This window comes from Sparus aurata, chromosome 13, assembly GCF_900880675.1.
Source record: "Sparus aurata chromosome 13, fSpaAur1.1, whole genome shotgun sequence".
Classification (NCBI taxonomy): Eukaryota; Metazoa; Chordata; class Actinopteri; order Spariformes; family Sparidae; genus Sparus; species Sparus aurata.
Window position 1 is genome coordinate 4,495,528 of NC_044199.1, and position 23,619 is coordinate 4,519,146.

Below are 23,619 nucleotides of genomic sequence, written 5' to 3' on the forward strand. Positions count from 1 at the left end.
TGTAGAGACCCTGGTGATACTACGATACTACGATTTTGATGCTATTGTAAGAGTGCCCATAGCACTCCATTGAAAATTAGCTTGCCCGAAAACGAAACTACGGTAAATCTTAAAAGTGCCTCTTTCGTCGTAATTATGCATTTACACGAAGGTTTGACTCATATTCAATCACAAATAAAGCCTCAGTTGCTTTTTGGCGAGAGTTTCACTTTAAGCCTCCGGACCTGCTTCAGCTGTACGTACTCTCAAAAAATGTATCTACGTTAAGTAAAAGTACATCAATTCATTCAAGTATTTCCATCGTGTTGAATTGATTCTTATTCTGCTTACATTACATTAATGCAACTTTTCATGTAGTGTATATATATATATATATTCAGTATATAAGTCCATGCTCGAGGGCATTCACTTTTATCATGTCAAGTAGTCAAGGGCTTGAGACTGTGAGGCGATAAACTGCATTTTGACTCTACAGCCTAGATTTCTGTATAACATGATCATTATTGCTGGTCTTCACTATTCAAGTGACATTTCATCAAAGTAATTGTTTAACAGATTTATAAATAACTTATTTGTGGCGGCAGCCCAACAATCCCAAAATCTTCATGCATCCACGGGCATGTATGGAAAAACTCTGAGCCAGATTTCTTTGATCAATTTTAGTTTTCAGGTTGGCTCACAAACAGAAACACAACATACACACTCAGAAATATATTCGCTGAATACAATCAGAGCACAACAGGCATCATGCTTGTAAAATTAACTTATAAGCAGCAGAAATAAGCCTCATAATAGCTGCACAAACAGCACGCATTGCAAGAACATCAGTTTAAGAGCCAACAAAGCAAGCAACTGCCTACTCAAAATGCAGTTTCCAGACCAGTTTATAATTTCAAGTTCATACATTTTTGTTAGCAGACACCCACTGCGGTACAAACAGATCTGGGACCTGTCCTGCCTTTACACATAAAAACGACATCGGGTCAGCTGGGCATCTGACAAATATTCCAAAATATCCAGTATTCACTCTTCTTTTGGCTCCGTTTGGGCCTCCAACAACTCCCCAGGAAAATATCTCTATTTAGATGCTGGATGTTTGGATTTCGTAACCAGCTAGAAGTTTGTGTTGCTGGGCAGGGATCAATAACAGAGTTCTCAGAGACCTGAAGCTGGTCCATACCTGCACATTTTCAGAAGTGCACAACGCATAAAAAAATGTAATGCTCTCGAAAGGCTTTCTCATGAACACACCTGCCAACATCAGGTTGTAGAAGAGAGGGAGATTTTCTAGGATATCGCAAATGACTTCAACCCTCAATGCCTCCGCCCTTCTTATTAGCCCAAGCCAAGGTAAAATTACTTTTTAACTGTCATCAATTCACAGTTAAATACATCTAAAAACATACAAAACATGCAATGTATGGAAAAGCGATCAGAAGTCAACATCTAAATTTATGTCGCAAAAATATTCAAGTGCAAAGAGGACGAGCAACTGATAAGGGCAGTGTTTCACCAAGAAGAGTGAAATTTGAAAGCGTATTTCTTGTTCTTGGGACCTGTTTTATCCATTTTTCAGTGGTAAACTGAGCGGAGTGCAGGGACGAGATGCACATCGGGCAGGATCGTCGCTCACCTCTACCAGGTACCACGACACATTTGTATCACCAACAAATTGGGACAATAACCGGAGAGAATGCCAATTGAAAGCACAGCAGGAGAAAGGGTTAAAAACTGGGAGACTTGGAGTGTTGGCAGGTGTGCAAAAATAAAAAATGACTCATCTGAGCTATATCAGCTGTTTTGGCTGGTCTGGGTCAGTTTGCAACTTAAGCATACAGCAGACTTATCAGAGCTTGAAGCGTAAAGTGAATCATCTGGTAAATGCACAGTAAATAGTTGTGGGTTTGCCACTACAGGTAACTCTTTCTACAGTACACACAGCCAGTTTAGTGTCAACACAGATCAGTGCTGCTTTAACTATTTCCCTGGAGGACCAGTTGTGTCAAAAGAAACCCTAACACCATTTTGTTCAGGCAAAGAAAGAGAGACTGTCTAATGCTGGTGGAGGAAGACTGAGCAGATTGTGAACCTTCCCTGCTGGTGTAGAAACAGGAGCCAGTGTTGCCCACCCGGTCCACAACCTCCAGCTGCATATCATCGTCACAGCAGGACGCTCTGTAGGACACCAGTGTTATGTTCTCGTTGCCGGCGTCCAGGCTGGTGTCGAAGGTCCCGTTGCCCTTTTTGAGGCTAACACGATCGACTCCCGTCCCGTCAGCCCCGTCGCTGACCCGGACAGAGAGATCCCACATGGACATGCTGCAGTTCTCAGAGCAGTTGGACTGCAGTTGGATCAGCTCGCAGCTCGGCTCAGTGAAGTCCGTAAACTACGAGGAGAAGAGAAAGTGGATAAAGTCTGTAAGTTTTGGATAATTTCACAATAGTTCACAAAAGTGAGATAACTTGATTACAAAGACACTGTTCCTCCAGGAAACTTCAGGGAGATTTTTATTGGTAAATGTGGGTCATTACTGGGTTAATGATCGAGATACGCAGCATGATGTAGTTCGTATCTCCGCCCCCCGCAGCCTCGGCCTCAACGGTCAGGGTGAGGTCGGTACCCGATGGAGTAGTGCGAGGTGCTGTGAGGGTCACTGTGCCGTTCGCATCTTTTCCAGCTTCCAGAATTAAACTGGTCGGAGATGTCGAGTTAAAACTGCGGCTGTTGGTGGCTCGGATGGTGAAGTTTCCTCCCATCCCATTGGTCATCACAGAGAAGGGCACGGTGTACGGTGTTCCTGGTGTCAAAATGCTGTTTGAATCAGCCTGAACACAGAGGGAATCAGGAATAAGACTCGGCCTTAAACACTCTATTATTATGTAAATCTTTAAAGGGAAAACTGCATATGTTTCTTCTTACCTGTAGCGCTATTTACACGTCTAGTTTGTTTTGGTGTGAGTTGCCGAGTTTTGGAGATATCGGCCGTCGAGTAGTCATTATGAAAACTCAACAAAAGTCTTTTAGCACCTGAAGCTGATTTTCCATTCATGACATTCGAGTGAAGGCAGACATCTCAAGGGCTTCAATCCGAAACTCATCCACTCACAGAAAAACAGTCCAGATGATTACTAGCACTACAGGCATGTTCCTGCGGATGAGGACTCACGGTCATCGTCAGATTGGAGGATCTGAAGCCGGTGGGAAACTGCCTTTGGAAGACTTCTGAAGCGGTGGAGGTCCCGCTGACATTCTGCCCCTTCACCCGCACCACAAACTCCACCGATGGTATCATGTTAATGTGGACCAGGAAGTTTCCACTGCCCTGTGTTTCCACAACTCCTCTGATCTCCGCTGAACCCGACAGTTCAACCAGAGCGACTTCTGTCAGCGTGGCGGTGTCACTGCCCGTTAAAGACACCAACAAGCTGCTGTTGACACCTTTTAAAGAAAAAGAAAATGTATCATGTCTGACTTGATGTGATGTCAAATCAGGGAATCATTAAATTCACATCTGAACAGTTTCCCTCACCAGCTCTGGGACGCGTGTCAAGAACATCAAATCCCCCCATCGGGCCCTGCGACGCCTCCACAAAGTCAAACAGGAAGTCGACGGGACTCTGACCTGCACATTAAAAAAAAAGGCTTATAGCATTTCCCTCCCTGGTTATTCCTGCCTGGTGGACTTTCATTACCACCACAACACTGAACAAGTGTGTCTAATACAACTGAGACTGTGTTAAAGCTGCAGTCTGTAGTTTTGGGGAAGAAATTTTAATCAGAGCAGAAACTGATTTATTTTTTTTTATGCCTCAGCAAACTAAATAAACAAACTAAATAAACAAACTAAATAAACAAGTTAAATAAACGAAATCTCTTTGTTTTCATGACTGAATAAACTTAAATCATCATGCTCAGATGAATTCTTTAAAACAGTTTTTCTATTATTTCTTGTTTACTTTTATCAACACTGATATGTTTTGGTTTCTTTCTTGTGACAAATATACTTATCGTAAGTCACTTTGTGTTGTTCTTTAAGGTCAGTTCATTTTTTCAATTTATACTGTTTTACGTCGTTCATATGTGGCGGACCCTGCCACCTTTCCTGCTTCAAATAGTGTTCTGGGGTCCTTTTTTTCTTTTGAGAACAGGTCTTTTATTCAGTTATGGAAAAAAATAATATTTATGAGTTTTTATTGTTACCTCATTAATATTGAACATTTTGAATTTCCTCGACAAAACTACATAGTGCTCCTTTAACTTTTGTAGGCGTGTAGCTTTTGTTAGATCTGTACATAGATAAAAATCAAAGAGTTCTCACCCGTGACCTTCAGAGTGTAGGGATCAGCTGACACCATTCTCACTTCCCAACGTCCAGCTTGTTTTTTCAGCCGCAGAGTGATGAAGTTTCCCACCGACTTGGTCGAAGTGATCACTGATCCTGTCGTGTCGCTGCTTTGCTGAGATTCACCTTCAAACAAAGAACAATAACAGTCAGTAGAATTACTGATTATTAGATTTTTAAACATAGAAACATTTTCACATCATGAGGAAAATAATTTAATTGTAAGTCAATGTTTGAGGCCACTTTTCTTAAAAATCCTGTTGATTCCTGTCGCAAACAAGAATCTTTGGGAACGGTCTGAAAGCTGCAAGAAATTATAAAATCTGAGATGACTTTCAAAATGAATCAAATTAAATATGCTGTATGGCTGCAACCACTCATTATTTACATTAGCGATTATATTTTTACAATGAATTAATCAATTGTTTAATCTATAACATGTAAAGAAAATAGAAATAAAAATCTGCCTTTCAACTGCTTCTTCTGTCCAAACTAACAGCAAAAAGCATCAAATCTTTATATCAAGATGCTGGAATATGAAATTATTTGGTATTTTTTGCTCGCAAAATGACTGAATATATATTAATAGAATATCAAAAGTCTGTGAATCAGCTAATGGTTGCATCTCTATCCAATGATCATAACGATTCGACTGTAATCAACAGATTTATGTCCAAATTAATCAAGCAAATTTCTTAAAAGCTTGCAGATGTAAAATATAGTGAAGCGGAGAGTAGACAGATGTGTTCACAAAGAGAATAGCTAGCGTTACCTGTCGGGCTGATGACAGTGAACGTGACAGAGCGCCCGGTGATGTGAACTGTCGGGTCTGTTACCGTTTCATCGACCATGAAAGTGAAGCTATCGGCCTTTCCGGGGTTCCTGGCTGCCTGCAGAAGAGTCACCTGAGGGCGACATTAAACAGATGACTCAGCTGAAATCTTTGACATGACAGAAGTAACTAAAAGTGAGATGTTTGAGATCAGTGGTGTGCACAAGGGGGCCCCCAATTGTTGAAAAATGCACGCTAAAGTGCCCTCCTGAGAGCCAAAACGCGTGCTAAAGTGCCCTCCTGAGAGCCAAAATGTGCACTGAAGTGCCCTCTTGGGAGCCAAAACGTGTGCTAAAGTGCCCTCCTGAGAGCCAAAACATGTGCTAAAGTGCCCTCCTGAGAGCCAAAATGTGCGCTGAAGTGCTATCTTGGGAGCCAAAACGCGTGCTAAAGTGCCCTCCTGAAAGCCAAAATGCGTGCTAAAGTGCCCTCCTGAGAGCCAAAACGCGTGCTAAAGTGCCCTCCTGAGAGCCAAAATGTGCACTGAAGTGCCCTCTTGGGAGCCAAAACACGCGCCAAAGTGCCCTCTTGGTTGGCAAAACACACTAAACTGCCCCCAACGCTGGTTAAAACATGATAAACTGCCCTCTTGCGTCGCAAAAACACACGCTAAAGTGCCCTTCTTTTCGCCCCTGCCCTTCAAAAAGTCTGTGCACTGTTTGTGATATTACCAAAGAGGAGCTGGAGGACTCTGTAATGATGCGGATGGCCTCAGGGAGCTCACTCTTGGAGACTTCTATAGCCAGACCTCCTGAGGTCCGAGCCAGGTCTCTGTACACCTGAGCATCTGATGCTGATATCCTGCTGTTCTGTTGTCTGTCATCACGCCGTCTCCTACGATTGAGCGTCGCCGAGTTTGTAATCATGAAGTTCACCTGAAGAGGAAAAAAGAGGGAATGACACATTATATTGAGAAAGGACAGTGAGGTCTATAATAAACATTAATGTGAGTATAAAGTACAAAAATATCATAATTTCTTTATCATGAAAAAAAAAAAAAGTTTCATCTGCGGTCGAAAACTAAACAATATTAATTTTTCATTTGGTTTATTACATTAAGAAGCAGCTTAAAGGAGTTAAAGAGCTTAAAACACAACTGGAACCAATTAATTTTGGTATTTTTTCTTAAGAATAAAAATGAAATACTGGATGTCAGATCCAGTAGTCTGTCACCTGTATAAACACACGTTAATGTTTGTATAATTTACTTTTACTTGTAATTTTGATACTTAAATTCATTTAGTATTAGATACTTAAAGCCTTTTAATCAAGTGCTATTTCTTTAGGTGACTTTCACTTTTATAGAAGTAATAATTTACCACTGTATATTTTTACTTAAGTCAGTATTTACAAGGTAGGTAGAGTGTATATGATTCTGAATAGGTATTTTAAGTTCTTCTTACTTAAGTGGGATTTTGAACTCCTGACTTTCACTTGTAATAGAGTACTCTGTAGAATTGTATGTAGTATTGCTACTTTTACACAGGTAAAGGATACATAAAAATGCAACATAAAAAAACGCCAAAGTTTCAACATCTGTAACTTGCAGAAACGTACATTGCCAAAGTTAAGTCTGTTGACTTGGTGGATGTTGTACAGAGGGAATAATTACACAAATAAAAACAAAATCCAATCCATTTCATTCTGACTATGTGTTTGTCCACACTGACTCACTGAACAGAGACTCACCACTGACTGGGTCCGCTCTATGAGTGCCGTCACTGTGCTCTTCAGCTGTTTGTCTTTAGCCGGTGCATCCGTGAAGAGGAAGATCTCAGAATTAGGAGGAGCGCTCATTAAAGCCAGCTGTAAGAGGAAGAGAGGATGGCATAGCAAGGATAGTTTCAGTTTTTTACACATGAGTCATTTTGGGACGGGACATAGTAGAAGCAACACGTCACAACACCTGAAGCCCTGAAAGACTCGGCTCCTGCTCGTCTCCTCCTCCAGATGCTGATAATCCATTAATGACAGTCTGGAACACAGTGGAGTCAGTCGTCTTTACCAGCAGCCCAACATCTGAGTTTCAGGTGGAGACAGGGGAAAGAAGTTTGTTTATGTTCTTTATCCTCACCAAAGATTTGATTTGACACACGTGTAGCATCCTAACGATCCTACCTGGATCGTTGAAAGGCACAAGAATGTACACTGCGGGCTCGTCCTCTGTTCCCACTTCACTGTTGATTATGGAGGCAGTGACGGTCTTCACTGCTTCAATGTCGTCACTCATGCTTTGTGTGGTGTCGATCACAAAGCAAAGGGCTTTACTGGACCTTTTGGAGATTCCAATCATCCTGAGGGGTGGAGAGAGACGGATAAAACGTAGCCATAAATAAATAGAACTACGCATCTTGAGAGAACATGACTGAAACAAGCAGAAAGGGTTTCTTACTGTAGGAACAGTCTGTCTCCAGCATCCTCTCGAATGTTCTGTAGCAGCTCACTGGTCGCAGCTATCGCCATATTTGCTGCGGTGGTGTGGAGATGTCCATGGCTTGCGTCGAAACTGTCTTTGTTGATCCCACCTTTAGGTTCGATGGTACTTGTTTGATCAACTGCTCCACCGTGACTGCATTTTCCTATCCAAGATATACACATTTTTATTTAGTTTTTAATCATATCAGACTTTTCTGACAAGTAATGTACTGGTACGTCTTTTTGTTGTTGTTGTTGTTTTGTTATTTGTACAGACCAGAGCATGTGAGCGGAGCTGAGCGGCGAATTTTTCACTCCCCGCTTACGTGGGTGTTCGCTCCTTCGCTTCATCGCTCAAAATTATACCAGACAACTCCGCTCAAAGACCGCTCTCCGCTCACTTGAAATTTCATTCGCTCCACGCTCGCTCAAATTTAAAAGAGGGAGCAATTCCTGACGTTGCACCTATATGACCTGTCTGCTTGCTTTTCGAAATATTTTACAAACGAATGACCTCCGATGTAGGCTAACCCTTGAAGGCACACGTGAGTCTGTGTGGACTTGTGCATGCCCTAGACTCGTGGAGAGCGGTATCGGAGCGGAACTGGAGTGAAACGGAACCATCGCTCTGGCCTTTGGATTAAAACCCGCTCTGCGCTCCGACTATATTTCGCACACTCCGCTCCTTGCTCGCTCCGCTCCGCTCACACGCCCTGGTACAGACCACTGTGTGCAACCCTTTTAACTTGAATCATCTCATGAGTATTAGCTTACAACCATGATAATGTGACTGCAGACAGATGGCAGCTGACTCAGTGCGGTAAGCAACGAGGTCAGGGCATATCCCTTACAGTGCATCTGGAGGAGGAGAGGGTGGAAAATGTCTCCAAGGCAGAAAAAAACACAATAGGGCAAAATACAACGACAATAGAGGAGGTGAAACAAAGCTCCGACAGAAAAATTCACGATGCAAAGATCAGTTTTCCAATGCCACGATGTGAATGAACAGAGGGCTGCGCTCCAAATCACATACTACTTCTTTTTACTCTTTGTTCCTACTGCAGCTGCCCAAATATTGTTTCATGCAATATGCACACAATGAGGACATTCTACTCTGTGCCTCTTGGTAATAAATCCATAGCGGCCCATAGCGCAAACAATTCAAGTACAAAGAAAACGTTTTTCGATTGTCTTTGCTCTCTGGGATCAGCTGGCCTTCATAATGAAAAATGTGACCGGATATACTGATGGCGGTGCATGCAAGGTGCCGATCAGCACATCAGGAGCAGTTTCGTATCTTGCCCAAGAACATCTTGACATGCAGACCAGAGGAATCAACCGCTGGCTCCACCCCTGAGCCACGATACCCCCGTACTAAATCCTTTTCAGGCATATCAGAATAATATGATAGCGTTGGCAGTGGGACGCAGGTTAAATTTGAGTCCAATAAGAAAAGACCTGTGAATTTGCCTGTTCAGTTATTTTCAATCCTTGTTTATGTACATCCTGACTGTATCAGTATATGTATAAATATTGCAACGGTTTCATCTCCATCACCACAAGCCATTGCCATCACAGTTCTGTACTTTAAAAGAGTTAAAAGTTTCTAGGTAAAATTAAAAGGTTAAAAACGAAGTTGAGGAAAACAGCATCCAATTACTTTGTAGAAAAAGTAGAATTCAACTGAGTAGGGATAAAATTAAAGACTCATTGTCAAAAATGTTTCCAGCAGTGTCAACCTCATTTAATTCGAGGTATTCAGCAGTTTCATTTGGTCATCTGGTGCTATAACTTCCTCTTGAAAGTGAACAGGTGAGTGACAAAATCTGTTAACATGACTAAACATGATCTCTTCCTTGAAATGAGTCACATAGATTTTAATCAGCAATGGTGGCTGTTAAACAAGGTAGAGTCCAACGCTACAGAACGTACGTCCTTTTGTTTTAACTGAGAGATTCCTAGTGGTAGAAATGACATGTGTGAGTGAAACTCCAGAAAAAAAGTATGTAAGTGGATCTTGAGTTGGGATTGTTTAGTCCAGTTCTAAACTTTGCTTTGTGCTTTTTCTGAAGGCATCTTTAACGCTGAAACCTGAGACCTTTGACACAATGTGACTGCGGGGACAGTGTGGAGATTAAACGTAAAACATTGTGTGGAGGAGGGCTTCTGATTTCAATCGGCTGTTACGTAAAAAAAAAAAAAAACAGGGTTTAAGCTGTTGATTTTGTTCTGATAAAACCGGTTTTAAGGCTCAGTAGATAATACATGCATTGTCGTGATCAGGGCGGACTGTAATGTGCAGCTGAATCATTGCTACGATGTTACTAAGACATTATGCCAGATGTGTGTTGGGTTAAGTTATGTGCATCTCAAACAAAAGGACATGTTACACACACACATATTAAACTGTATTATGGTTCAGTTAATTCTATAAAATCTTTGCAATGTTATGAAAATAATAGAATTTGCTGATGAATCAACAACTGTTCAGTTTAAAGGAAATGTTACAGTAGATCAGAAGTGGACTCTTAAAGGGTAACGTAGAGTGGCACCAGGTTTTGAAATGCAAGGCTCGACCAGTTTGCCAGAACCTTGTGCCTACATTACCCACAATGCAACCAAGAAACTGAGTGACATTATTGGAGGAAATTTATCAGCTTCAGTCAGATTCCTCTGGAGTCACAAAAGGCTTTTCTACTACTTTCTTCACAAATGCAGTAGAGTGCCCCAAGAAAGTATACTGAAAGTTTAATGTTTTAGCATTCGTGGTTGAATCAGTCATTTACCTTTTGGTTTGGTTGAGACTACAGGCACAATCCCAAAATATCCTGAGGTCAGTATCTGCCCCTCTATGATGTCCTCCAAGATGTTGTTCGTGCAGTTGTCTCCATCACAGTTGCGACATGTTGCCCTGCTTTCATCTGCGGAGGTATACATCAACCGTTTTCTACTGTATAAAAGATTTTTCTGCAATCACATCCAAACTGCATTCTTCTTCAGTGTTGCTATCTGATTATTAACAGAGCGAGACATCACATCATACCATCTCTTTACCTGCTATGTTACCAATGCTGGTGTCGGATCTGATCAGATTAGCGTTTGGGACTTTTTTCCCCAGCTCCACCCAGTTACTGTGACTGTAGAAGTCCTTCAAGTCCACAAAAGAAAATGAAGGTTGAGGTCATCTGAATTATTTACATGAGTTCAAAAAAACAGCATCAGTTTTAAAACAATGATAAATACCTGCGTGGGATGACAAATCTCTCCCAGTTTCTGCCTCGCTGCTTCAAAATTGTCTTGCTTGATGCTTGCTTTTATAGCCAGGAGTCCTTCAGTGATGATGTTCCTTCCTTGGACAAACATCTCTTCATCAAAGTGGAAGCTTGCATTGAGGGCATGACGGATGTCCACGCGTACATTCATCAGTGTGATGAAAAAAATGGCTTGGCGGAAACTCTTGGATGATTTTGGTGTGCCACAGGCCACAGCGACAGCCTTTGCAGTGTAAGGCTGTGACTACACACAGACAGACAAAGTCAAATCATTTCAACACCACTACACGTCATGCAGTAATTTCAGGAAAAAAATGTTATCACTGAGGTGGATTCTTACTGGAAAAGAGAAGTCTGTCCCTTCAGCTTGAGCCAGAGCATGGCACACCTGCACCGCGGTATCTAAAATCGCTCTCTCAGTTATTTCCAGGTGATTCAACGAATCTCCTGGCAATATCCCGAACCCCTGAGCTCCAGTGAGCAGGAGCAGTAGACACAATACAACCAGCCCTGAAGACATCGCTCCTCGACCTGACGAATACTCTGAGGAAGACAGAAACTCATTTACTTAACTCTTTCAGTGGTTCATCACCTCTTAGACTCAAAGAAAGGTGCTTGATTGTTTTGGTTTATAACTCAGAGAGCTGGACTTAAATGTTCACTAGAGATGACGACATAACTGATTTTAAAATCTCTTGTCAAGATTTACGATTTACTTTAAAGGAACTATTATAATGAGTGCTAATTTTATAGTTAATTACACTTTAGTAATTGTCATTTTACTGACAACAAACAACTTCTGATGAAGTGTTACTGCATAACTAATACACTGGAACTCCACCAGTGCTGTACTTCAAACTCTAAAATCAACAAAAAAATAATCATTTCAATGCAACCAGCTCAGTCCTAACTACAACAACTTATTTCATGTGACAAACATCATTTGTGATTACACATAGCCTTTCCACGAAGCTCTAGCACTCAGTCTTCTCTGCATATGTTCACGTGAGCTGTGTTGATCACATTCAAATCTCTAATCAAAGCACGAGCACCGTAAACATGTTTTCTTCACACACAATAAACTCACTTCTTTGGTTTGTCATAACAGTTTTCTTCTTGGGTCACAGAACTTGGCATATTTAAAACCAAGGTCTGGCATAAAGTAATGGAAATCTGATCAGTCATTAGAAATATGAATAAGATAAAGGAGTAACGTACCTTGGAGCTCGAGGCCGTCCTGTGCACTTTATCATTATTGTGTCAACACCTGTTTTACAGCGCCTCATGCGAAGGGCGGGGTCATTGCAGAACTTGTTCTACCTGTTGCTTGAATGCCAGCTTGGTAATGAGGGTGATACCGACAAGATGCCATGAAATGATCTTTCACATCACCATCTTTCACTTTTTCTTTCAAGGATCTTTTAAGTTTGTAACCAAAGTCTATGTTTTGCTAGAATGTGAAATAATCAGTATGTCTTCTGTATTTGCAGACAGCAAATATGCTTCTAATAAATCTTTGCACTAAACTAACTGGGCAAACACTGGTTCTGAATAAATCTTGAATATCTGGAAGAGTTAGATTATAAAACCTCTTCCTGTAAGGTGTGTGTGTGTGTGTGTGTGTGTGCTGCGAACACAGGGGCACGTCTGATACAAACATCCTGGTTGTTGTCATGTCTTTTGAACGGCATCCTACATTATTTATTTTAGTTTCAGTTTACATGTGTGTCTGTGCAGACTCATGTTACATATGTAGTGAAGACTTTAAAGGCACTAAATATAAGTTGTATAAGTTCAGGCGAATGGTAGTTATCAGCATTTTAACATGTATGATTCTAGTGAATAATTTCACGTTCACGTTATATGCTTATAGGCCACATGACACAGCAGAAGGTGGAGGGATGGGTGGTGGTGTTGATGCAAGACAAGTGTTCTCCTTGAAAAGAAGGACATTTGCCGACAGTTGCAGCAGGTTTAGTGGCAACAGAACCATGTATTTCTTTCCTGGTAGACACCCAAGATTACCGTCACCAAATCAGGGTCCAAGTGTTCCGTGTTGTGTTTTCATGCAACAGGATAGAGAACCTAATTTAAAGATTGAACAATTTAATGATAATGGGAACATTCATAGGGGACGCACCTAAAGAAAAAGGATCCAAGTTGAATTCTAGTGAAATAAAGTTCAGCACGCTAGAATCAGCAAACTGTTACATTCAGGTCAGACTCATTTGTGTTGCCTGCTGCTCCCTCATGAAACAATGGGACAGTTTGTGTTGAACTGAAAAATCTGACCTGAGTCTTCACAAAGAAATCCACAGTCCAGCAGCATTAAACAACTTAAATAAATCATGCTCAGGCAACTGTGAGAGACGGTCACTGGATTACATCATGATACAATCCTCTCACACAAGGTCAATAAAAAAAAGTTATCAATGCATGTAAATTGCTAATGATTGTCACACAGTGCCCCTCTAAATGATCAAAAACATTTAACAATTCAGAACACAACTTAATATCAGAGAATCTTGATTTATGTATTATAATCAAACTGCACGATAGCATCAGCATACTGTTACGTTCAAGTCAGAGTCATTTCTGTTGTCTGCTGCACCCTCAAAACAATGGGATAGTCTGTGTTGAAGTAGTGACTGTTTTCTTTTTCTAAATGTAGCCTTGTTTCAATTCCATGTTGCAATTCGGTTAACAGCCACTGATGATATTTGATAAAGTCTCAATACTTACTTGTTGTTGTTGCATTTCTAAGACTGATGCTGATTCAATGCAATACTTAATTGGTGTTTCAAGACTGGTTATCAATTAAGCTGATATACGACATATGACCCTCTGATGATGTAATGTGGCACTGCAAGGTCACCTTTCCCCCAAAAGACATACAGTGAGTGGACATAACTTTTTTCCCCCCACTTTATTATCTCATCCTTTACATTTTGCTGTGAAAGAAATCTGATTTATTTAACCATTATTTCAAAAGGGTCTCTGGGGAACTTCTGCGTCATGCTGGATGCTGGTCTTTAGTTTATGTCAGCAGACTCCATTATAAACTAGTGTTCCTTCACAATCCTCTCACATAAGGTCAACAAAAAAGTTATTAATACATGTAAATTGCTGAAGATTTTTACACAGTGCCCCTTTAAAAGATTCAAAACATTTAACAATTCAATCAACTATAGCAGTACACAACTTTATATCAGAGAATCTTGATTGTATCTTGATTTATGTATTATAATCAAACTGACATGATCCCCTGAATAAAGTCTTAATCATTACATAATCAAAGCCCCATTATGATTTTAAAGTAAGTTTTACAATGGCATCAAACACCCTGCGATACATACATTTCATAGTTCAAAGATTTAAGCATTGGTTTTACAGTAGTACTAATCACCTGGTTGTACATACAATCAGTTGCCAGGTTATGAGGCTTGCCCATAAATCCATTTATTTCAAAAAAGGTAGACCAAATTTTAAAAACAACTCTCTGTCTAACAATAAAACACAGCAAACAACAGCCTCCTGAATGTAAACCGTGATGGGTAACTCTACCAATTTTACACATTGCAGGTTTTGTTGTAGGGTCTTGGGGTGAAAATCTGCGTACACTGTGTGGAAAAGTATCCCAAAGCTTTTTGTGGCTCCTGAGGAAGCTGACAGTGATGGTTAAATTGCATTGTGTATTAGACTTGCAGTATTTAAAGCTAAATATTTCTAATAAACAGGCAAGTGGGTATGTATTTGAAGACACGGGCGCTTCTAAAAGTAAGTCCTCCCAACATTAATATGTAAACATTCAGTTGATTCCCATCTCAAATGGTAAATTGAGACCAAGGATCGTGATTCCAAGGCAAAGAAGAAAAGATTGAACAGCTTTGGTTGACAAAGACCCAGCAGGTATTGCTGTTGGCTGGTGTGAGTTGTCCGTGGGAGTTTGTGGGACACTGTAAGAACAGGTCCCAACATTACCCACCCCATCAACAACAAGCAGCTCCACATCAGGGGAACAGCATGATGCAGTATAGGACACCAGCGTTATGTTGTCATTGCCAGCGGCCAGGCTGGTGTTCATGGTGCCATTGCCCTGTCTGAGGCTAACACGGTCGATGCCTGTCCCGTTAGCCCCATCAGTCACTTGAACTGAGAGCTTCCATGTGGACATGCTGCAGTTTTCAGTGCAGTTAGACTGCAGGCTGGGCAGCTTACACATGGGCGCAGTGAAATCAGTCACCTACAGTATGAGGAGAACAAAAAGTCAGAAAACAAAAAGCTAGAATTATTATTCACTGCCTTCACATTTCAATTGAAGAGTTACCGTTTTAAGGACAGAGAGACGCAGTACAAGGTAGTTGGTGTCTGTTCCGCCTGGAGATTCAGCCTCAATAGTCAGGGTGACGTCGGTACCAGACGTAGTGGTAACAGGTGCTGTGAGGGTCACTGTACCGTTAGCACTACCTCCAGTGTCCAGGACTAAACTGGAAGGGAACGTTGACGTAAACCCTCGGTCATTGGTAGCTTGGATAGTGAAGGTTCCTCCTGCACCACTGGTCTTCACAGAGAAGGGAACTGATAATGTTTCTCCTGGTGCGAAGACGCGATTTGTATCAGCCTCAAATGGAAGGAAAGTGGGAGTATTAGTCATATATAGTATAGATGACATATGAGATCTTAAGGAGGTATGCACTAGCACTAAACAGAAGGTTTTTTTTACCCCACTGCTGTAAAAGAGCTTATTTTTCTTGCCTAATCAGTAGTCAGTAGTAATCAAAATCCAATCATTTATTTTTGACACTGTAGCTATACTTGTTCAAACGGCTGCCATCTCTCAGCTGTGCGCCTTTTAGGGTAAATACTTTCTAGATTTCTTTCTGTAAAATAGAGGACGTTAGAATCAAAAGGACCTTTTTATCCTGGGTCCTCTCTGCTGGACCACTAGCTCTCTTTTATCATTTTCTTCAATAAGACATTTTTGACCCAGGATATCTCTTTTGGGGTTCTTGGTGAGGTTTCTTCAATTTTCTTCCTTGTGAAAAGGTGTTTTTTAGGGGAGTTTTTCCTCACTCAAATACAGGTTCGAAGGACAGAGAGGGTCGGTTACTGTATAGACCCCTGAGGCAATGAGATTTCTGATTTTGGGCAACGTAAATAAAATTGACTTGTGTTGGGACCCACAGATAACGTCGTTCATTGTGGATTTCAAAATGTCCTCTGAACTGAACTGACTTTACCATTATTATTAATGTTGCATAAATAACTACAAATGGTGCCCCATATGAGGCAGTGTACTGTTGACAATCATTCATTCACACATGACTTTATATGAAAGGGCAACCAATCTTAAACGTCATATCTGGTTTTTAGATTAAATAGTTTTACTTACAGCAGTAACAGTCACAGTTGATGCTTTGATGCTGCTGGATGACTGCCTCTGGAAGGTCCCTGAGGATCTGGAGGAGCTGTTGATGTTCTGCCCCCTCATGAGCACCACAAACTCCTCTGATGGTATCCTGTTAAACTGCACCAAGAAATCTCCTCCACCCACATCTCTCACTTTGCCATTGACATTTCCTGACCCCGATGATTCAACCAGAATCACTTCTGTCACCGTGGCGGAGATGATCCCGGTCACCGTCAATAACAGAGTACCCTTAACACCTTCAGAAAAAAAGAGAATGCACTGAAATATGCTGAAGTTAATCAAATGTCATATGCCTGGCGTTAAGTCTGTTTCCTTTACCAGCTCTAGGACGATGGTCTATGACATCAAAACTTCCAAATGAGCCCTCGGATGCCTCCAAAAAGTCAAACAGGAAATCAATGGGACTCTTACCTGCAAAAAACATAAAGTCACAAGAAAGGACAATCAACCATTGAGGGTACATGCTGAACACAAACATCAGTTTGATCAGTACTAAAACTGGAGGGACATCAGGCCATATTTCAAGGTTAAACAACATATTTGATAATAGGGCTAGGTATCACCAGGTACTTCGCAATACGATACTATCACAATATTTTGCCCACGATAATGATAATATCACGATACAGCGTTTCTGCGATAATATTGCAAGAAATTTCATCCATGATACATCACGATATCTGTATCAAGAAAATCAGAATTTATTGACTGCACTGAATCCATTTCATAGGAATTACAAAACATTGTCAATCAATTTCACATGAATGACAGCCGGGTAAACAACGAGTATATTGCACAGTGTCTCTTCTTAACACACACGCTGACTACAACTATCATTAAATATCTATATGTGTGGGCTTCAGAGCTGCTTAAACCATTTTTTTAATGTTATTTGGTTGTATACCTATGTTTGAATATAGATAAAGCTGTCCTCCAAAGAGGGGTGGTGGTGGTCGGCCAAAAATGAATAAATAAATAAATAAATAAATAAAAATATTTTTTTATTTTTTTACAATTTTAAATATTGATATTTGGCACCAGTGTATCGATAACGTACCTCAAGACGAAATATCGCGATATATTGTAGTATCGATATTTTTGATACTATTTGATAACCTGTTAGCTAACATTAAACCACTTTCTGGCTAACATTGTACTGTTCCTCCTGCATGGAAGGACTCAGTTCTAATGAAAATTGTTTTTAAAAATCTGTGGATTCTTCCAATTACCTGCAACATTGTGGCTGTTATCGTTGAATGAATAAATTTGACCTATTTACCTATATTTTAATTTGTTGGTGGCATACCTTTATATAGTGGTTAGTGTTTGATGTGTCAAATTCTCAGAAAAAAAACACACCAAACCTGGATGAATGTGCGATTAACAGCAAAAGAAAGTTACACCTAAAAATACAATAAAGTTAAGAATCTCTAATGTGAATCAACCATGTTATCATGACGTTCTCACCTATAACCTTCAAAGTGTAGGGATTTGTTGACACCAATTTCATTTCCCACAGTCCCACTTCTGTTTTAAGCTTCAGATTCTTAAAATTCCCCACTGTCTGGGATGCAGTGATCAATGATCCCGCTGTGTCGGTGCTTTGCTGAGAGACACCTGAAAAGGGCAAAAAATGAAGCACACTGATTAGAAGACTGAGTGTTAAACTGACTTCCATTCTTTTTATGAGGTCAGTTGAAAAGTATTTGCATGCACTGTTGTAACTTTACCTCAGTGTGACACTGAGTACTACCACCAGATAGTGCCAAAGTCAGGAAACTTCAAAGCATACATAAAATGACTTCAAAACACTGTATCAATGGTTATTGACGATAATACAATCAAAATATTTTAAAAGATTTCATCTCCAAAGCAGTATCACCTGATGGACTGATGATAGTAAAGGCGACAGATCTCCCAGTGATGTGAACTGTGAGGTTTTTTAGTGACTCGTCAACTGTGAAGATGAAATTTTCAGCTTTTCCTGGACTCCTAGCTGCCTGCAGGAGGGTCACCTAGAAGGTTAAATGAAACTGGTGACACAACTGAATATTTGAAACAATTAGAAAAGTCAGTAATTGCCAGTGAGAGCATTACTTAATACCAGAGAGGAGCTGGATGACTCTGTAATGATGGTGACGGCCTCAGAGAGCTCACTCTTTGTGACTTCAATAGTCTGACCTCCTGAAGTCTGAGCCAGGTCTCTGTAAAGCTGGACATATGATGACACAGACCGTCTCTGTCGTTGTTGTTGTTGTTGTTGATGATGATCGTTTCCTATCTGTCTTCTACCACGATATATCGGTACGTCTGATATCATACAGTTCACCTGAAAAGAAATAAAATGAATAAAAAATGGAGTGCACCAAGGAGTTTCCAGGAAGAAATCTGAATCAGAGGAGAAAAATCTTAATTGTTAAATTCATCAAACTCAATACCCTGTGTTGCTTTTTTACGAGCTACTATACAGGAAAGCTGCCATAGTCAGCAGAATATTTTACAGTCTGTCTGGAGATTCACTTAATCTAAATTGATGGTCAATGGGCAATCTGGCAACAAGCTGATTGGCTGAGGTGTAAAACATGAAGTGTCAGTTTTCTTTAACATTGACACTAAGAGTAGTCACCACTGTCTTGGTGCGCTCTATGAGTGCAATCACTGTGCTTCTCAGGTGAGTGTCTTTAGCAGCTGCATCCGTGAAGAGGAAGATCTCAGAATTAGGAGGAGCCCCAGTTAAAGCCAGCTATAAGAGGAAGAGAGGGTCAAAATAATACAGTAGTTTGACTTAAGTTTTTCATATCATTAGAGGCTGATATTGAAGGAGCATCAAAGAAATCACAGCACCTGCAGCCCTGATAGACTCATTTCAGCAAAATCTCCTCCACCTGTTGCTGATAGTGAATTTATAGCATTCTTGAAGATGTTTGGGTCTGTAGTCCTCGTCAGCGGCCCAAAATCTGAGGTTCAAGTGTAGAGAAAACTGATGTATTTTTCATATTGTAATTGTGTTTTTGAGTGATTTACAGACACTGACAGTGACAGTATATATATATATATATATGTATATATATATATATATATATATATATATATATATATATATATATATATATATATATATATATATATATATATATATATATATATATATATATATATATATAAATATATATATATATATATGTATATATAGACTGTATATATATTTTCAAACAAGTATATAGCACATGTTAGCGTATATAGCACATGTTAGCATACAAAAATCTGCAGGTCATTTCAGAAAATTACAGTTCAGAAGGCAAGCAGAGCAGGCAGAGCGAATTCATGAACTTCACTGCACAAACATCCATTTATTTTATTTAAGCGGAAAATAAGGATTAAAAGTCTTGTCAGGGACTAGTTATACTACCTGGATCATTGAAAGGTACAAGAATATAAACTGAGGGCTCATCTTCTGTTCCCACTTTGCTGTTGATTATAGAGGAAGTGACAGTCCTCACTGCTGCAATGTCATCACTCATGCTTCCTGTTGTGTCGATCACAAAACAAAGAGCTTTACCGGAAATTCCCATCATCCTGAGGGGAGGACAGAGACAAATAAAATTAATTATAAAATACATAAAAAATGTTTGCTTTGCCTCCTTACAGTACATAACCGAAACAGAATGCAGAATAGGTTTCTTACTGTAAGAAAGTTCTGTCACCAGCAGCCCCTCGAATGTCCTCCAGTAGGTCACTGGTTGCAGCTACCGCCACGTTTGCTGCTTCCGTATGGAGATGTCCATGCTCGGAATCCATCTCGTCTTTGTTGATCCCACCTTTAGGCTCGATTTCTTTTGATTTATCCAAAAATCCTCCATGGCTGCATTTTCCTGTGCAAGGAGGGACAACCTATCAAACTAGCAACAATCTTTTGATGTAGAGCAGTGATTTATAAATGGTTTATTTACAATCCTAAAGACAAAATTATATTTTCTGAATAGTCCTTGCACTGTAAATTAAATATAGTTCTTATGGTAGGCACTGGCATGACATTTACCTTCTGGTTTGCTAAAACCAAAATATCCAGAGGTAAGTATCCTTTCCTGCTCGAGATCCTCCAAAATGTTGTTCGTGCAGTCATCTCCATCACAGTTGCGACAGGTTGCTCTGCTTAAATCTATGGGAGATAAAAATCCACCAGACATTTTGAGTCTTTTAAGGGTTTTGTTAAGAAAATTACTCCTAAATCAAATTTCTCTCTCTTTTGGTAACATAGCCAAACACTGACATTGCAGGAGTTCTTTACCTGCCATGTTACCAATGCTGGTGCCTGACCTGATCAGATTGGTGTTTGGGAGAGTGTTTCCCAATTCCACCCAGTTGCTGTGACTGTAGAAATCCTGTTATTTGAAAGGAAAAACAAGCAAAATATTTTCAATAAGACAGATTATTGTCATTTTTAATAGGATTTTTAAAAGTACATAAACTTCAGAGCTTACACTGTAAATTCAAATGATCCTTACTTAATAATAATAGATTTGATTTTTAAAGCTCTTTTATTAACAAGGTTTAAAAAAGTACTTCACAGAAGAACCTTCAAACATGACCGATTGCCATTAAAAAGACTGTAAAGTAGAATAGAATGAGGCTTCCTTTTTCAATCAAACAACCATGTCAACATAAGTTAAAAATATGTGTATTCCAAAAAAAAACTCCATCTGGAAAATCCATCCTCCCTTCCGTTGCATTGATGCTACAAAACTGATGCTGTTGCCAGTTTGTAGTAGCTAATGTTGCTAACGTTAGCTAGCAACACTAAGGTTGCAAATGCTTTCTACAATATGCTGGGCACATGCTGTGCTATAGAAATCAGGCATTCTACACTATTTTTCCACAAATGGGGAACTACTACGACTGCTGATGCTACCGTTACCACATGGTACAAACAGTGGTATACTATTAGCTGACAGACCTTGTTAGAAGCTGAAAAAGCCAGAATTCTTACACAGATATAAATGACACAATCATGTTGGACCTGACAAACACTGTAAAATTATTGATTCACAATCATAACTATGGCCTTAAGGAAAAGAGAGGCTTTTGTTTTGCACCCCTCTACAAGCTCTGTACATGTCTTTAAAAAAGAGAGAGAATTGTCTACATGGAAATGTTAGCATTTCATTGCAGACATTTCAGTGCTTATGGAAAAACACTGTTGTGCTGCTTGCTGAACGTAAATTAGTTTTATTTTTGAAGTGCTACATTATTGTAAGAAAATGTTAATAAACATGGGAACCAAACACATAATAGAGAGTACCTGTAAAGGGTGTGTGATTTCTCCCAGTTTTTCTCTTGCTGCCTCAAAGTTCATTTCCTTGTTGCTGGCCTTCACTATTGCCAATCCTCCTGTGATGATTCTCCTTCCCTCTGCAAACTTTTCATTGTCAAAATGGTATTCGGGGTCAGAGACATGAGAAGAGTCTACGAGCCGATTCATTCGTTGGATGAATTTGATGGTTTGGTGGAATCTTTTGGATGATTTTGATCCTGGACAGGCAGCAGCAACAGACTCGGCTGTAAAAGGCTGAGGCTGCAAACACACACACACACACACACACACTTGTTGTAGTGCAAAATCACATATATCAATAACTGATCAAAAATGTATAATTTATTCAGGTTGAACACTTACAGGAAAACTGAAGTCTTTGCCATCAGCCAGGGCCAGAGCATGACAAGCCTGCAAGGTGGTATTTAAGATCGCTCTCTGAGTGATGTCTTCATGCTTTTGACTGCCTGCTTTCTTGCAAGGAAAATCATTATTAAACTCAAGATTGAGCTCAGTGCCAAACCCGTAAACTCCAGTCTGCATGAGCAGGAGACACAATGCCACCGCACCAGGAGACATCGCTGCTCAACTTGTCTCTGTTTCAGTGCTGAAAGAAGAAAAAAAAACACAGCTTTAGTAAAGGTCATTGAAATCAGTCCTTATCCAGGTCATTTACCTCAGTACAACCACTTTATATTTCACATTAATACAAATCTTTGTCAGCTCAGCTGACATTGAATTCAAAGTTGCAAAGAATGTGTAAACATTCAAAAATATTTATCAATATGATAAACGTTTTTACATCCTCAAAAAAATCAAAAACACAAAACAGTGACCAAATTGTACATAAAAAATGTATGTTAAAAATATTGTTGAAAAAAAATCGCTGCACAGCAGGAAGAAAAACGTGGTGCGGAATTCCCCTTATTCAAAATAAGAAAATACTGAAATCTAAAAATCTAACTTACATCAAATTGTATTTTTTTACACAAACAATAGTTGTTAGATGTGACAATACTGTATCGCAGATCCTGATTTTGCTTTGTAGGCCGCTTATTGTTTGTGACAACCTTATTTATAATGCTTTACATCCGAGGTGGAGTCAATACTGTGCTGAACCTGTTGGACCCGTTGCACGTTGTTGTTGGTACTGGCCCCCACTTCAGTTTTTGCCATCCCCTGATAACCCTGTGTTAAATGTTACAACACTATGAACTGTGGCTAATTCTGTCTGGCAGTCTTCAGAAATGTCTACTTAGAACATCAACATGTAAAGTTTCTTGCTAAAGGCTAAACATCCTCTGATGCGTTTTCTTATAAACCTGCACATAAGTCAACATTTACCCAAATCTGGACTCTATACCTCACCACACTTGACAGTTATTACCTTATGGGACTCAAAGCCGAAGATGAGACAAGGGGGGTTGGTAACATAAGTGATCCAAAAACAGGCATAACTCCTTACGCCTATCCATATTGGCACCAGGATTATGTCCGAAACAGGGATGGGTAGTGGCGTTGTTGAAAGCCAGTAAGACTGGAAAACCTGTCGACAGCTCCAGCAGAAGTAGCTTCAGAATCAGGTGTTTTGTAAGAAGAACTGCAGACATTTCCAGTGTTGTTTGTGGCGACCAAAACCGGCTATTTTGTGTGTTTTACTGACCTTAATGGCTGTGGCTCAGTGGGTAGAAAGGGTTGTCTAGTGATCAAATCCCGGCTCCCCCTAGTTGCATGTTGAAGTGTCCTTGAGCAAGATAGTGAACGCCAAAATGCTCCTGATGAGCAGTTGGCGCCTCTCATGGCAGCCTCTGTCATCAGTGTATGAATGTGTGTGTGAATGGGTGAATGTGGCACGTATTGTACAGCGCTTTGAGCTGTCGTTAGACTGGAAAAGGGCTATAAAAATGCAGACCCTTATTTAACTAAGTGCAGAAACGAACTTGGCACTTCATATGCATTCACATGTTTGCCCACTGAAGCTGGTTCTGATAGAACATGAAGAAGCTACACCTTGT

General features: G+C 40.1%; 2 protein-coding genes across 2 annotated transcripts; both read right to left on the reverse strand.

Annotated features, from left to right (window-relative positions):
- Positions 1-644: 644 nt before the first annotated feature.
- Positions 645-12,100, reverse strand: LOC115594655 (von Willebrand factor A domain-containing protein 7-like). Its single transcript, XM_030438852.1, has 16 exons — positions 12,081-12,100; positions 11,203-11,405; positions 10,834-11,106; positions 10,645-10,738; positions 10,377-10,511; positions 7,568-7,754; positions 7,294-7,469; positions 7,082-7,194; positions 6,865-6,981; positions 5,847-6,050; positions 5,116-5,248; positions 4,320-4,469; positions 3,531-3,623; positions 3,168-3,439; positions 2,533-2,826; positions 645-2,387 (listed from the first exon to the last, which is right to left on the reverse strand). The coding sequence occupies exons 2-16, from the start codon at positions 11,380-11,382 to the stop codon at positions 1,974-1,976; spliced, it is 2,835 nt and encodes a 944-aa protein (XP_030294712.1). The 5' UTR covers positions 11,383-11,405; positions 12,081-12,100; the 3' UTR covers positions 645-1,973.
- A 1,669-nt stretch (positions 12,101-13,769) lies between these two features.
- LOC115594654 (von Willebrand factor A domain-containing protein 7-like) lies at positions 13,770-22,185 on the reverse strand. The gene is made up of 15 exons (XM_030438851.1): positions 21,968-22,185; positions 21,593-21,865; positions 20,582-20,675; positions 20,333-20,452; positions 19,979-20,165; positions 19,703-19,869; positions 19,138-19,250; positions 18,920-19,036; positions 18,398-18,622; positions 18,176-18,308; positions 17,761-17,910; positions 16,612-16,704; positions 16,255-16,529; positions 15,190-15,483; positions 13,770-15,105 (listed from the first exon to the last, which is right to left on the reverse strand). Exons 1-15 carry the CDS (start codon positions 22,181-22,183, stop codon positions 14,671-14,673), a joined length of 2,892 nt encoding a protein of 963 aa, XP_030294711.1. The 5' UTR covers positions 22,184-22,185; the 3' UTR covers positions 13,770-14,670.
- Between the last annotated feature and the right edge of the window lie 1,434 nt (positions 22,186-23,619).

Bases quoted from the DNA above. Each gene is read 5' to 3' on its own strand.
- LOC115594654 (XM_030438851.1), bottom strand. From the start codon at position 22,183: ATGTCTCCTGGTGCGGTGGCATTGTGTCTCCTGCTCATGCAGACTGGA. The intron at 20,166-20,332 runs GTAAATGTCATG...CTCCTTGCACAG, and splicing joins TGGTTTTAGCAAACCAGAAG to GAAAATGCAGCCATGGAGGA. The intron at 16,705-17,760 runs GTGAGAACGTCA...TGTTTTTTGCAG, and splicing joins CTACACTTTGAAGGTTATAG to GTAAGAGTCCCATTGATTTC.
- LOC115594655 (XM_030438852.1), bottom strand. From the start codon at position 11,382: ATGTCTTCAGGGCTGGTTGTATTGTGTCTACTGCTCCTGCTCACTGGA. The intron at 10,739-10,833 runs GTATTTATCATT...GTGGACTTGAAG, and splicing joins AGATTTGTCATCCCACGCAG to GACTTCTACAGTCACAGTAA. The intron at 7,470-7,567 runs GTAAGAAACCCT...TCCACCCCTCAG, and splicing joins GGAGACAGACTGTTCCTACA to GATGATTGGAATCTCCAAAA.